This window comes from Sander lucioperca, chromosome 7 (genome assembly GCF_008315115.2).
Source record: "Sander lucioperca isolate FBNREF2018 chromosome 7, SLUC_FBN_1.2, whole genome shotgun sequence".
Lineage (NCBI taxonomy): Eukaryota > Metazoa > Chordata > Actinopteri > Perciformes > Percidae > Sander > Sander lucioperca.
The window spans coordinates 5,792,493-5,805,796 of record NC_050179.1 but is presented as its reverse complement, the minus strand read 5'-3'; the positions used below and the strand labels follow the sequence as shown (position 1 = coordinate 5,805,796).

General features: G+C 39.4%; 1 protein-coding gene across 2 annotated transcripts in view; it reads left to right on the top strand.

Annotated features, from left to right (window-relative positions):
* wnt7bb (wingless-type MMTV integration site family, member 7Bb) overlaps nt 1–11,795 on the top strand; it is a 32,616-nt gene extending 20,821 nt beyond the window's left edge. For both annotated transcript variants that reach the window (XM_031283281.2, XM_031283280.2), the window contains exons 3-4: nt 4,031–4,302; nt 8,365–11,795. In XM_031283281.2, coding sequence (XP_031139141.1) covers nt 4,031–4,302; nt 8,365–8,844 — 752 coding nt within the window. In that variant the 3' untranslated portion in view covers nt 8,845–11,795. The remainder of the gene's footprint in view (nt 1–4,030; nt 4,303–8,364) is intronic.
* The last annotated feature ends 1,509 nt before the right edge of the window (nt 11,796–13,304 follow it).

The window sequence follows — 13,304 nt, the reverse complement described above, 5'->3', positions numbered from 1 at the left end:
TTGTATCAATATATTTGTTTTCTTCAGTGCACTCAGAACATTTGAGTCTTTCATTTCAGTCACTTTGGGGCACCAAAATGCATTCTCTATTTAACATGCCTTTTTACTTATTCTAACCTGAACATAAGTTTGACTACATTTCAAGCATAAATCTGCATTAAATGCAGTGAATAACTTTGATTGTAGTTTTTATGTTTTTGATTTAAAGAATCGTCAAACATAATGTGATTGAAGAGGCAGAAGATTGAATGCTCCATAAACATGGATATTTATACCCAGCAGACAACATATTTTAAAAATCTAATTTCCGATGTCTTCTTTGGTTCGTTGCACAAAGAAAAAAGAGGGTCTTGATCGCCACAATTCCATGGCTTGTGTAATTGGCTTTCATTATGGCCAGGGAGAGCCTTGGCAGTGCCAGACCCACCAGGGGGTGACAACCAGTACAAGCCCAATCATCATCATTTTCCCCATGAGCAGCACAACTCAATGGGCCCAGAAATGGGCATGCATCTATGGCTCAGGGAACCACCCTTTCTCTGGAAACTGCCTTTATCCTGTTTTAAACATTACAGTGACGCTCTGTTTGTGCGTCTATGTGCAAATGTGTTTTTAACAGTGTATGTGTGTGAGGGTGGAGGGTAGTGTGAGTGTGTTGTGTATTTTTATTATGTGGCCGGTTACTGAGTATTTGCGTGCATATGTATGCGTGTGAATGCATGTACATTATGGTTGCGCGCCTCCATCTGTGCATGTGTGTGAGGTGGGGGCAGCAGAATGTTACCACAAGCTGGTGGGGCACAGCTCTGCTGCTAACCAAAGAATCAAGTGGTTGTGAGTCAGTCCCCACCGGGCAAACCTGTGGCCGTGGTATTAGCTCTACAGCACCCGTGCCAAGATAGGAAATTAACAGTGGCTTTGGGTGAAAACGTCTGTTAGAGTTCAGAAAATGCCCCTGAGACTAGAATAAGAGGTGCAAAAAATCCCTCTGAAGAAGAAAAAGGAAATTAAATAAAAAACAGCTGCAAATGACTGCATATATGCAGTTTATTAGTACCTAATGCAAAAAAGCTCCATAAAATTAGGCAATAGGCAAATATAAACCCCAACAGATAAGTAAATGTTACTATTCTGCTTTATGCAAAGCAGCATACCAAGGCTAGACTCCAGCTAACACTAGCAGCCTTGGCTATATCTGACCGCACTGTCTGGGCTCATTAAATCAGGTAAAATAAGCAAAGATTGTACGTCTAGTAACTTTTAAAATTGTTAAAAGTTTATTTGGTCAGGCAAAATTACACAGGCCATATTGAGGCATTTTTGTGTTTTATTTCCTTATAATTTCCACTTTATTGTTGTGCTTTGCTGCTGCAGACGTAAACATTTCCTCCATTTGCTCATTTTAGGATATCATTTCTGTTTTTGGTGGACGACAGTGGTTACATCTGCAGTATCTGACAGTTTATTTATTGTAGGTACTGAATGTTTACAAAGCTTACTTCTTCATTTAGTTTTTCGCCAGATTCAACACTGTTGCAGCTCCCCTTTGCACTCAGAAGGTTTTGCATATTTGTTTAAACTCCATTCATTTAAAAACATATTGTAAATCTGTCACATCTGACTTGTTTGAACATGTTACAGCCAAATAGTCCAATGGAATACATTTAAAATTTGACTGGTAAATATTCATAATAAACCAAAAAATACTACTTTACTTGACTTTACTTAAAAATAAATCAGTCTCTGAGGAGGCTCTGACCACAGAAGGTTTGATATATCCTTTGCTCTTTGCTACATCAAGACACAATGTCCAGAACACTGGAGTTGCTGTTTAGATCTGATGTAATGTTGCCAAACTGATCTGACAAGCTTCTTGGCTGTTTCTCTGAAAGCCATTGAGGAAATAATAAATCATCAAGGAGCTTTGGGCTCTCTGAAGTGTAGAAAAAATGCATTTCACCTAGAGTGATTCAAATAATTGCAACTGAGTACATTACACAACATACATCAAAAGACTTATAAAACATTCCTCTCTGCTCTGCGGTTAGCCTTGTTTCTGCTGCTCGGCCGCTTCCAGATTACTGCCAGTTGAAGAGAGACCGAGGTTGTAATAGCCCACAGTCTGTTTTAGACCAGGGGAGGCCTTTTAAGCCAGCCCTCTGTAGCCATTAGGAGAGACGTAGAGGGCTCTAGAATATTTAGAAAGAGAAAAGAATTGGTATGGCAGGGTTATTGCCACCTTCTGGCTAAATGTGTACCATAGTCCTTTGGCTGCCATTTAATCTTAAATCCATCATTGATATTCCAAATAACTGTTGTTTGATAACATAAAAAAGAGGATTTGTCATAGTGCTGATACAAGTATTTGATCAACAGAAAATCAATCAACAACAATTTTGATAACTAATTAATCTTTTCGGTCATTTATCAAGGAAAAATGGCAAACATTTGCTGATTTCACCCTCTCGTATATGAGGGTTTGCAGTTTTATATAATTTTTAATTGAATATGTTTGGCTTTTGGACTGTTGGTCCAACAAACAAGACATCACATTGGGCACACTGACATTTATATAAACTCAACGATTACTCAATAAATTAAAATAATGAATCAACATATTAATCAACAATCAACAAGTTGCAGGACAAATTTGTTTCTACAAGACTTAAAGCTTTAGTGCGTAACTTTTTGATAATAATGAATGTCCATTACATTCAAGCCATTGCCAAATGAGTTGCTACAAAGCTAATTAAGACTATCAGCTCCACACAACTCTCTCTGTATTTGTCAATATGGCTATGTTCAGAAGATTGTGGCGTCTGGTGACTTTCCTGCGCAGAAACTCGAGAGAAGATAATTACGAACCTAGATGAATAAAGAGTCCATCATGTTTTTTTAATCTTCCGTGTCCTCCTTGGCTACTAGCAACTGCCTGGAGGACGGGGGGCGGTGCGCGGTCACGGAAGGCTTGTGTCATGTGGACGCGCCAGCAGTTTTGTTATCATTACTTACTAATTCCTCATGGGGGCGGCAGAAACTATGCACTATAGCTTTAATTATTCAAACAGTATTTATTTAACATTTATTAGTAATTGTGGAAACTGCGTCTTATTTTGGCTTGAACATGGCATTGTGCATTTTTGTCAGTCAAATAACTTTCTCAACTCATGATACTTCAATTTGATAATCCCATGATCAGATGAAAGCACAGAAATAACATAAATTGGATTTCCAAGATTTTCACACAGCAACACTAAAGGAAAATCCACAGAACAGTTTTAAAATATCTTCTGTTTAGGGTTAGCTGCTGATTTTATCTTGTGCAGTCTTGGTACCATCTGGCTCTTGCTCCCCAGAGTGTCTCCTTTCTTGTCAGTGAGCAGTGTGAGTGAGTCAGCCAGACCTGCAGACCCCAGCTGTTTGCTGTGTGGGCAGCAGTACAAGGTGCTCCTGTAGAGGAATTCAGCACTTTGGACAGCACCTAGACTAGCTCTCCCCACACTGAAATTCCAACACTGCACTCTTGCAGGCTGGGCCAAAGGACTTTGCGGTCGGAAATGTTACCACATTTCTACCAAGGTGCAGGAGGGAAGCTGTTTAGGAGAGGGAAGGAAAAATGGGTCGCTTATCAAGACGATGGAATTGCTGTGCTGTTTATCAAGGTCAAAATCAACAACTCATAATGTGACTAGAGTGGAGTGTTGAAACTCTGCTGTGCAGAAGGTGACTGTGGTCAGCATTAGCCCAAGTAAGGACTTACATTTTTACAATATTAGAAAACCATGACAAAATGAGCTGGAAAGGTATTTGGGTTCACAAAACAAAGGTAGAATGGGTAATTGGGTGTCTGATCTGTCATTTTCGTATGACATAATGTTTACATGAGTCTTTAATGGTTTCGGTGGGTGCTAAACATGTCCTGTGTACTGAGTTTTGTGTAGCTTCATTGTGGCAGAATCTACAAATTGCTAATATCTCAACTCATCCCAGTATTTCTAAATTCCTAAAAGACCTCTTTTCCCACTTTCAGGCAGTCGAGAAGCAGCGTTCACCTACGCCATCACAGCTGCAGGGGTGGCCCATGCCATCACTGCAGCGTGCAGCCAGGGCAACCTGAGCCAGTGTGGCTGCGACCGGGAGAAGCAGGGCTATTACAATCAGGAGGAAGGATGGAAGTGGGGAGGCTGCTCGGCTGACATCAAGTATGGAATTGAGTTCTCTCGCCGCTTCGTGGATGCCCGCGAGATTAAAAAGACCCCACGCCGCCTGATGAACTTGCATAACAATGAGGCAGGGAGAAAGGTAAAAAGGTTTTTCGTGATATCAGATGTTTTTCAAGAGGTGATCCAGAGAGCGCAACAGCAAAACCCTTTTCAATCAAATCTTTTTTTATGGATATTATGAAATTGAGCAACTCATTCTATGAAAGAAGAAGATAAATAAAAAAGATTTAAAGAGTTATTCAAATTTATTACAACTTGGATCTAATTTTTGTTTGTTTGTTTTTGGCCCTCGTTTCTATCAGTAATAATACAATTGTACACCAAGTTAACTGCTGAGATCTAGGAATGTGGTGACATTGCTAAAAAGACGTCAGAAGGGGCAAGAAACAGCCAAAATTATGAAACCCAAACTGTCCGTTAAAAACATCCATCACATCTCCTTTAACTTATACCTATTGTACTTGCCACAGATTTTCCTGTGCAATGAGGGATAATTACCAACATTTTGGGTGTGCTCACTTTTCTTTTCATCTCAAAATCTAGTGGTTTAGATAATCTGTCATTACTGTTAAGTTTGTTTACAGCTTGGCAGATTGTTTACTGCTCATGTTTCTTGCTCCACTTTGTTGTAGCGATGTTGCTGTGCTCCCAGAGCTTAGCAATTACTTTGGTGAGTACAATGTTATCGAAAGCGATAGAAAGGATAGTCAAAAGAACGGAAATCAGGCCCAAGTTGTAATAAAGCAGAGTTATCCTTTAAATGAGTCCTTGATAGATTACATGAAATAATTTTCCTTTAAAGGCACAACATATTGTATGACTCAACCTATACAAACTTGATGCATGCGTGTGTTAATGTGTTCCTTTGCAAAAGAGCAAACAGTCTCAGATAAAGAGCTAAAAGTCACACAGTAATGTGGCAAAGGACTGTGATTGACTGAGTTGCTGATTGATTCACACTGTTAGCCTTTCAGCAGCCTGTTTTGCTTCAGCCAATTATTGACATATCTTTCCATTCTAAAAGGGTGTCTTTTATTTCTGAGAGAGTGTGTTGGCAAACTTTATTATGGGCATGTTTGTTTGCTATTAGTCATCCCAGAACAGTCATGGAAGAAAGAAAGAGAGAGAAAAAGTGTGACAGTTAAAAAAAAGAGAGATGATGTTATGTTGACAAATGGATCTAATTAATAACTTGGGCTTCATTGTGTGTCCACTGGGAAAATGGGGCCTGGCCAACGGTTGCCAGATGGAGGACTGCCATCCCCTCTTTCGAGCTCCTTTCATGGAATTATGAAGTGTAAAGTCAGGAACAGGATATTATTGCAGTTCTCCGCACAATACCAAAACATGTCACTGCCATTTGACTGCGTCTATTCAGGGTGTGAAAGCAAGCCGACAATGCCGCTGTTAACACAGCAGACTGATAGGGTCTGTGCTGCATGCCAGGGTGCTGGCATGTTGGACTGTCAGGGTTGGAGTTGGCACTGTTGCTGTTCTCACTCTGGGGCTCGGAAACCCGGGATTCCAGGAGGATGTGCAAAAGTCAGATTTCCTCTTTGCTGAGACAGTGAGAAGCCGAAATCTCTCTTATACTGGAAAAGGTTATAAAGGATACAGAGGTCTGAGCCTCTAAACTTTGCTCAAAGTCCATACTAAAAATGTGATTCATCCATGCATTTGTGTTGGTTCATGGATAGTTCTTAGCTAGCTTGCGATTATTGCTTACTGTTAACGAAACTGCTACAGTGCACAAGTTAGTGTTTTTTCTTCTTAGCGTTCTTGGCAGTTACCAAACAGCTTCTGGTCACCAGGCAATGGACCTGAGTTTAGACCGTGATTTGCATGTAGCCTGGGAAAATCTGGACAGATTGCCATCAGATTTGGCCAACAGAGACACATCTATGTATTAAGACACATGGATTTTTTCTGGATACGAGACACTTGAAATTAACTTTTTTTGACAGTGTTGTTTTCATGTAGAAGATTATCCTCCCCTTTCTGCTGGGCTATTTTTATTGTGAAGAATAGTTTACATGTAAGTAGATCTTGTTTGTTTTCCCTGTCCACTGCAGATGAGGTTTGTTCATTCTTGTATCATGTGCCAGCACGTGCCAGGAAATTTTGTATTAGAAAAAATAGTCTCAACACCAATATATTCAAGACAAATGAGCTAATACAAATTATCCTGACTCTGATGAGGAAGGAAGTCCTCCAATAGGATCCAGCTGATATTGTGTTTTCTAATCTCGAAGAAGCATCATTGAAACAGAAAACTCTAATTTCAATAGATTCTGTGACAAAACTGAATGTAAAATGTAGTATCTTGCGTCGGAGCTATGTGTTTGACAAGTGATCTTTAGATGGGAATCTGGTCATATTGGACTAATTAGTAGCAGATCAGAGGCTTTGATGGACACAGTTTAAGTAAATGTTTCCATGCATCTGTCAGACTTCTTATGCCAGGCATTCCTTGTGGGTTTTGCGCTATACATTTTTGGAAATCCTTAATCTGAATCAACATGCGAAGCGAGATTGACAGCTGACCCCGGCTTTTATGAAGTCGGTAGAGCTCATGTTTTTTTTTAATCAAATGTCCAAAAATGTTCCACATCGTGGAACTATGATGTGGAACTATGGAACTTGCCCATGGACAAGACAGACAGAGATATTGAACAACTTGTGTACATTTTGTAAGTATCTGATAGAAATGATGACTTGTGCTTCTTGCGAGGTGAGGTGCCAGGAAAAAAGCTACACTGGAAAAATGCCCTGCCAACCAAACTTACATTTTATACAACAAAGACATGCTTCGTTCAAGCAAGTCGGGGGTTCCTAATTTGGTAAAAGGAGTCATGTCAGGACTATTACTGTTGTGTTAATATGACCCATTTGAACTCCACCCTCTCTTTTCTCTGTCCCTTTGCCTTTGAGAACAGTTTAGCAGAAACCGAAGAGGGCACAGTTTTTATTTTAAGGTTTTTTAGTTTCTTAGTCCCACGAGGATTGACACTTACATACTGACGACAGCACACAGGATTAGGCCTCAAGGAGAAGACATTCTGCCCTTTGTACCATATGTTGGACATAACCTCAAAGAGAAATTAAGTCCATGTCTGAGTAAGGGAATAACCTAAAAAAAATGTGACATTATTGCATTTGAAATGACTCTTTGACTAAAAGCATCTTAATACATAACTGTGATCCACTTTCATGCATGTGGCAACATTTCTTTTTTTCTATTTATCACAATGTTTAGGCAGTCAAAGTCTCTTGTCCAGCTGTAAACAATTAATTGAGTTTGTCTTTGTTTTGTACTCTATGTGCAACAATCAATAACACAAGAATCTGGATTCAAATTATCTAAGATGATTGATAGTTCTATTAGAGCCATGTTTATTATTCTCCGTCATTGATGTGGTTTAGGGAAGGTAGACAAAATTACAGGATGGAATATTACCAGTAAGTGCAATTTTCCCTCCCTCAGGACATGCAATTGCATGTCATCCATGACTAGAAATTCAGATATGTCTGGATTTGTCTTCTTCACAGAGAGCTGTCGCTCTAACACTAAAGCCAGGTTTTGATTTGATTTAAGTACCTGTGCTATAAATGCACTGAACTTACAGTGTAAGTCACTAGCACATTCACCACTTACTAGAAGCATGGAGGCAGATAAGAAATGCCACATTGCCAACACAGTTCTTACACACAAAAAAATCTAATATTTTGATTTGTTTCCACTTACATAGTGGCACAACACAAAGCTAAACGTTTATTCATTGTTTACTGTCCTGTTGGCGTCATGTTCTATAGATTATGTAGAGTAACAGAGACATTGTGTCTGTAAAGACACATTTCTCTTGAATTTGTCTAATTTACTTTTTTTTTTTATCTACACAAAATTAAGCTTGCCCCCTTTGAATTGGGAAGTGTGAAAAGCTAGATGAATAAAACCAAAACTATCTAGCCATGCATATACCACTGATTATTGAGAACGTTTTTTTTTTGTAATTTGGATGAACCAACCTTTTAAGAGAGACATGGGGTTTGTTCTCTGTCCTTTTATTAATTTGGGGTTGTCTGTAATCATGTCTATAGTGGCTGCAGTTCTACAACTCTTGTTTTCTATTTTACTCTCCAGGTACTAGAAGAAAGGATGAAGCTAGAGTGCAAGTGCCACGGCGTCTCAGGCTCCTGTACCACCAAGACCTGTTGGACTACACTCCCCAAATTCCGAGAGATTGGCTACGTACTCAAGGACAAGTACAACGAAGCTGTGCACGTGGAGGTAGTCCGGGCTAGCCGACTGCGCCAGCCCACCCACCTCAAGGTGAAGCAGACTCAGGGCTACCGCAAGCCCATGGAGACAGACCTCGTCTACATCGAGAGGTCGCCCAACTACTGCGAGGAGGACGCAGCCACGGGGAGCGTGGGCACCCAGGGACGCCTGTGCAACCGCACCTCGCCACATACAGACGGCTGCGACCTTATGTGCTGCGGGCGGGGCTACAATACACACCAGTACACCAAAGTGTGGCAGTGCAATTGTAAGTTCCAATGGTGCTGCTTTGTCAAGTGCAACACGTGCAGTGAGAGGACGGAGGTGTTTACCTGCAAATAAGGACGCAAGGAACTCAGTGCCAGGAAGTGAGGCGCCAAGGACTAACTGAATGAGGAAGACTCAAGCGAGATAAAAGTGTGACATGGACCAGTGAGAGATTTTGAAATAAAGGAATGGAATTTACACTATCAGCTCTTCATGGCATCGTTTTGCACAGCAGAATCTATCTATCTATTTCTTTTCAGAAAGTAAATGCTAAATATCAGTAGGTAATACCCCAGAACTTTTCTGTCACATAGAGGTTGTGCTCATGTACTGATGTATCCGCAGTGAAGATGGGACTACAGGTAATGAATGAGGTCCTTGTGGAAACTGTGCTTTGCACTCTGGGATTTGTAATTGTTAAATTCACAAGAGACTCGTGCGTGGAGAGGAACCACAGTAACCTGGGAGTTGATCAAAATGACAGCAGCTGCGGTGACTGGGAGAGATTTGTCAAGTCTTTGATTGAAAACTTTTAAGGGTTTTGTCGTATTTTCACTAAAGGGGAGAAAAAGTGAATCTTGACATGAATAACCCCCCAAATTGGCTGGGGTTTATGTTGGAGGTTTGTAGAAATGAAGAACATTTTGTAAGTATGGTGCGTTGGGGTGCGCCAAATTCTGAGTGGAGAACTCTGTTAAACCCTCTGCTGCCAACTGGAATATGGTGGAGTATGTTAGTTTTCCAGTCACACTGGAACTGTCTGTTCTGAACACTGAAAATAAATTGTTTATTTATGTTATAGTATCTTAAAACGAAGCACTAACGGGTAGAGATGTCTTTTTTTGTACTAAGTGTAAAGAAAAATACTTTTTAGAAACTCTGACTGAAAATGTGTGTCTATTAGAAAATTACCCCCCAATCCCTAAAACACCTCATTGAGAAAAAAACATCATCATTACAGTGTGTTTCACATTCAAACACCTTGGTTCTATTTTACTGTAGCATACTGTAGTTTGTTTGTAGTCTTTTTCCCCAAGCAGTAACATATATTTGGATGCTTTTGCAATTTCAATTAATATACAGTTAGTAAGAAAACTAATTTACCTGCAGAGATTCTTCCTCAATTCATTAAACGTGACGCTGATATTTTGCTGGATGTGTTGTCGAGTGCTGCACTGATATTTGCTATTCAGATACGACTCATGAGAACTAAATAAACTCCTATTTGACTCAGTTTGGCAGTTCATTGCTAAAATATGAGTTGGAGTTGAACCTGCAGTCTGCCTTAAATTTAAAGAGAGATACTGATTAATACATTTTATAAATATCTGTAAAGCTGTGGTCAGTGGAGTGATTAGTTAGAACTACACACCCATGCATGTAATAGCACAAAGTTAACAACAACTATAGAAGAGATCAATATTATTTGCCTGATATGCTGCCCAACAAACGTTGATAGTTTAAAGTTTCAATTTTTCAATTAACACAAGGCTAAATTTGGTGTGATGATTCACACTCACTTGTTCTCATTAGGGCTATAGGGAAATGTTGCTCCTGGCTAGATTAGCTCTACTCTGCTACAATTTTATTTTAGTGGGATAATTCCACTTTATTACAATAAGGATGGTCTTTTAGGAGTTTGGATTATCTCTGCCAGTTATGGTAACCTTGTACTCACCAAAGTAATTGATGAGATCTGGGAATACAGTGATACAATGACATCGGACAGACCCAGATTATCTAATCCACTTTGCTGGTAAAGACAATAGTGACCGCAACCAAAAAATGTTTTGCACAAAGACTTTAGCCAACCTACTTTTTAGCGATGTCTTAATATTCCCAGATCATTGATATTTACTTGGTAAGTACAAAGTTATTAGAAAGGAATGAGGGCCAAAACTATGAAATAGTAAGGTGCTCCAACTATTTCTTAAAGAACAACATTACCTCTGTGCAGCGTCTCCGCTGGTGGCTGGTGATAACAAGAATCCAGAAAGTCAGTGTACCCTGATGTTGTTCTCCAAGAAATTGTTTCAGAATTGTACTCCCCGTAGAACCATTTATTATTATTAAATTGATTTTTAGAGAGTCAAGCTAGCTCTTCCACAATGCTAAGCTAGGCTTATTGCCTCCTGGCTCTAGTTCCAAACTTGACACACAGACATGAAAGAGGTATCAATCTTCTCATCTGGAAGTGAATAAGTGGATTTCCATATATGGCAAATGATTCCTTTAATTCATGCAGTGTGAAAGAGGCTAAATGAACCATATGCTAACACTTGGCTTTGGGCTGAGAATGTGCAGTGCTTTGTGGCACTTTATGTTATAACCACTTTTTGTTTTGTTGACATATTCATGTTGTTGCCGTCTATTCAGCTTTCATCTATAATACCATATTTTAAAGGTCATGTGAGGTTTACGGACTATACAGGCCAGTTTATCTTTTGGTTTACGTATTCATTGATAGGTTTAGAATGTATTAACTTTTGCCCATTAATAATACCCACACATTATAGAGATTTAGAGACTGACATAGCCTAGTCTTGCACTTTGCATGATTAGAATTTTGTGTGCATCAGTCTTTAAGTTATTTTATTTCCGTAGAGGGGCTACTCAGATGGATCAAACACAGTTGTCATGTGAATAGATTTGCATATTTACTCAATTAAAGTAACTTATTAATATAACAGCATATAGCCTAATTCTGGAAATGTATATATTTTTCTGAAATATGACAAAATAACTCCATCTGGAGGCAATTCAAAAAATCATGTTTTCTTTGACAAGGATGCAAATACATTTCCACACATAAAGAGCTGATGTGTCTTTAATTTAATGACGAGTTGTATAATGAAACATACAAGAAAGGTTATCCTTGAACCCTGAGTAAGGAATTCACATTCTTCATTTTATTGTTCAACGCATGTTGGTACAAGAATGTTCCCGCTCAGTGTGATTAGTTGCCCATATTGACTGTTCCAACAAATATCCTAAGCTATTATTTTCATAAATTCTCTCCCTGTAAAACATACACATTAAATCTGGTCATTGAGTGTGTCCAGGTATGAAGCCAAACTTTATGTAGAAGTCTGTTATTCAAACATTCCAACCACGCTTAATATAGTCACTGGCAAATGCATTAGGTAGCATAAACCATTAAAAACTAAAAATAAATAAATCAAGCAGTGTGCTGACTTGCTGATGTTATTTTGTACACAGCGCATTTTCATAATATGCTGTGGTCTTCTGTCTTGATTGTGGCATGCACGGAACAGAAGTCAATTATCTCTTCCAGCATGGAAAGGAACGTCTTCTACATGTCTATGTGAAGCAGAAATGTGATCAGAAAAAACAGAAAGAAAAAGAAAAAAAAACAAGAAGGATTATGGAAAACTGTTATTTTCCATTAAAAATATTTGTAATAATCCTGCAAAATGTGATTATGCATCAAGTTGGAATTGTTGTGTAGGGATGAAAAACCCACATGCTGTTTTCTTCAGGGCAATTGAGGCTCTCTGACTTGGGTGGTCACAGCAACCTGTGACACCCACAGTTACTCTTTCCTTAGTCTCGCATTGCCAGACCTATCTCCACAGCGCTGTGGAGTAAGGTCTGGCCCCTCCACACATACACTCCTGGTTAGCAGAAAAAAAAGGCCTGGGTTGTGTGCATTTCTTTAAACCAGTCACAATTGTCATGGGCGGCGCTAATCTCCGGTCGCAAAGATGGTGGATCTGGAAAATGGTCTCGGGAAGGAATATGTTTTAAAGAAAACGTCACATACAATATTAAATGAAGTTAACTGTTTACACAATACAGTAACGTGAGGTATTTAAATTGGCTGGATACACGGTTAAACATAATTTGCTATTACCAGTGTATCGCTGTGTGACCTTCGTCCATAGCAATCCCCACCAATTGGTCCCAAAATGTCCCGGTTAGAGAGTAAATAAAATAAAACATGTTCTTTGTAAATCTTTACAATCAATCCCCAAAAGAACCAAGCAGGCCTGCCTTGTTGCACGATCCAAATTTCCTTCAAGAAAAACTTGTTTTTAGCGTGTAGCTTGCTGGCTCGCAGGTTCTGGTTGTTGTTTACTGAGGCAATCAGAGTTTAGAACAGCAACACAAAAAAAGTGGAAGGTGAGGGACATCCGGTGGAACGTCTGGCAGTGTCGGAACTATCCGGTAAGTGAACCGTAGTTGATCCAGACTACTCTTTCCTTCACCACTTTATTTTCTGTTGTGGTTGAAATGGCAGATGACATTAGCAGTGTATTCTCAAAGCATGATGTGGAACGATTCATGATACTCAGGATGAACTGATTGAGGATTTACGATGGACAGGATAACTGGCTTAACACTTGATCCTGTCCTCATGCTTTCTGTGTTGGCAGAGCCATTCGGAGTCACTAAATGGGGAAGAGGACTTTTATGCAAATTACCTGATGTGAATAGGAAGTGGCTCAGTGTGCCTCTTGTTTTTAGACACACAAACAAGAGTGTAGTTCTTTTGTGAGGGTGTTTTTGAGATG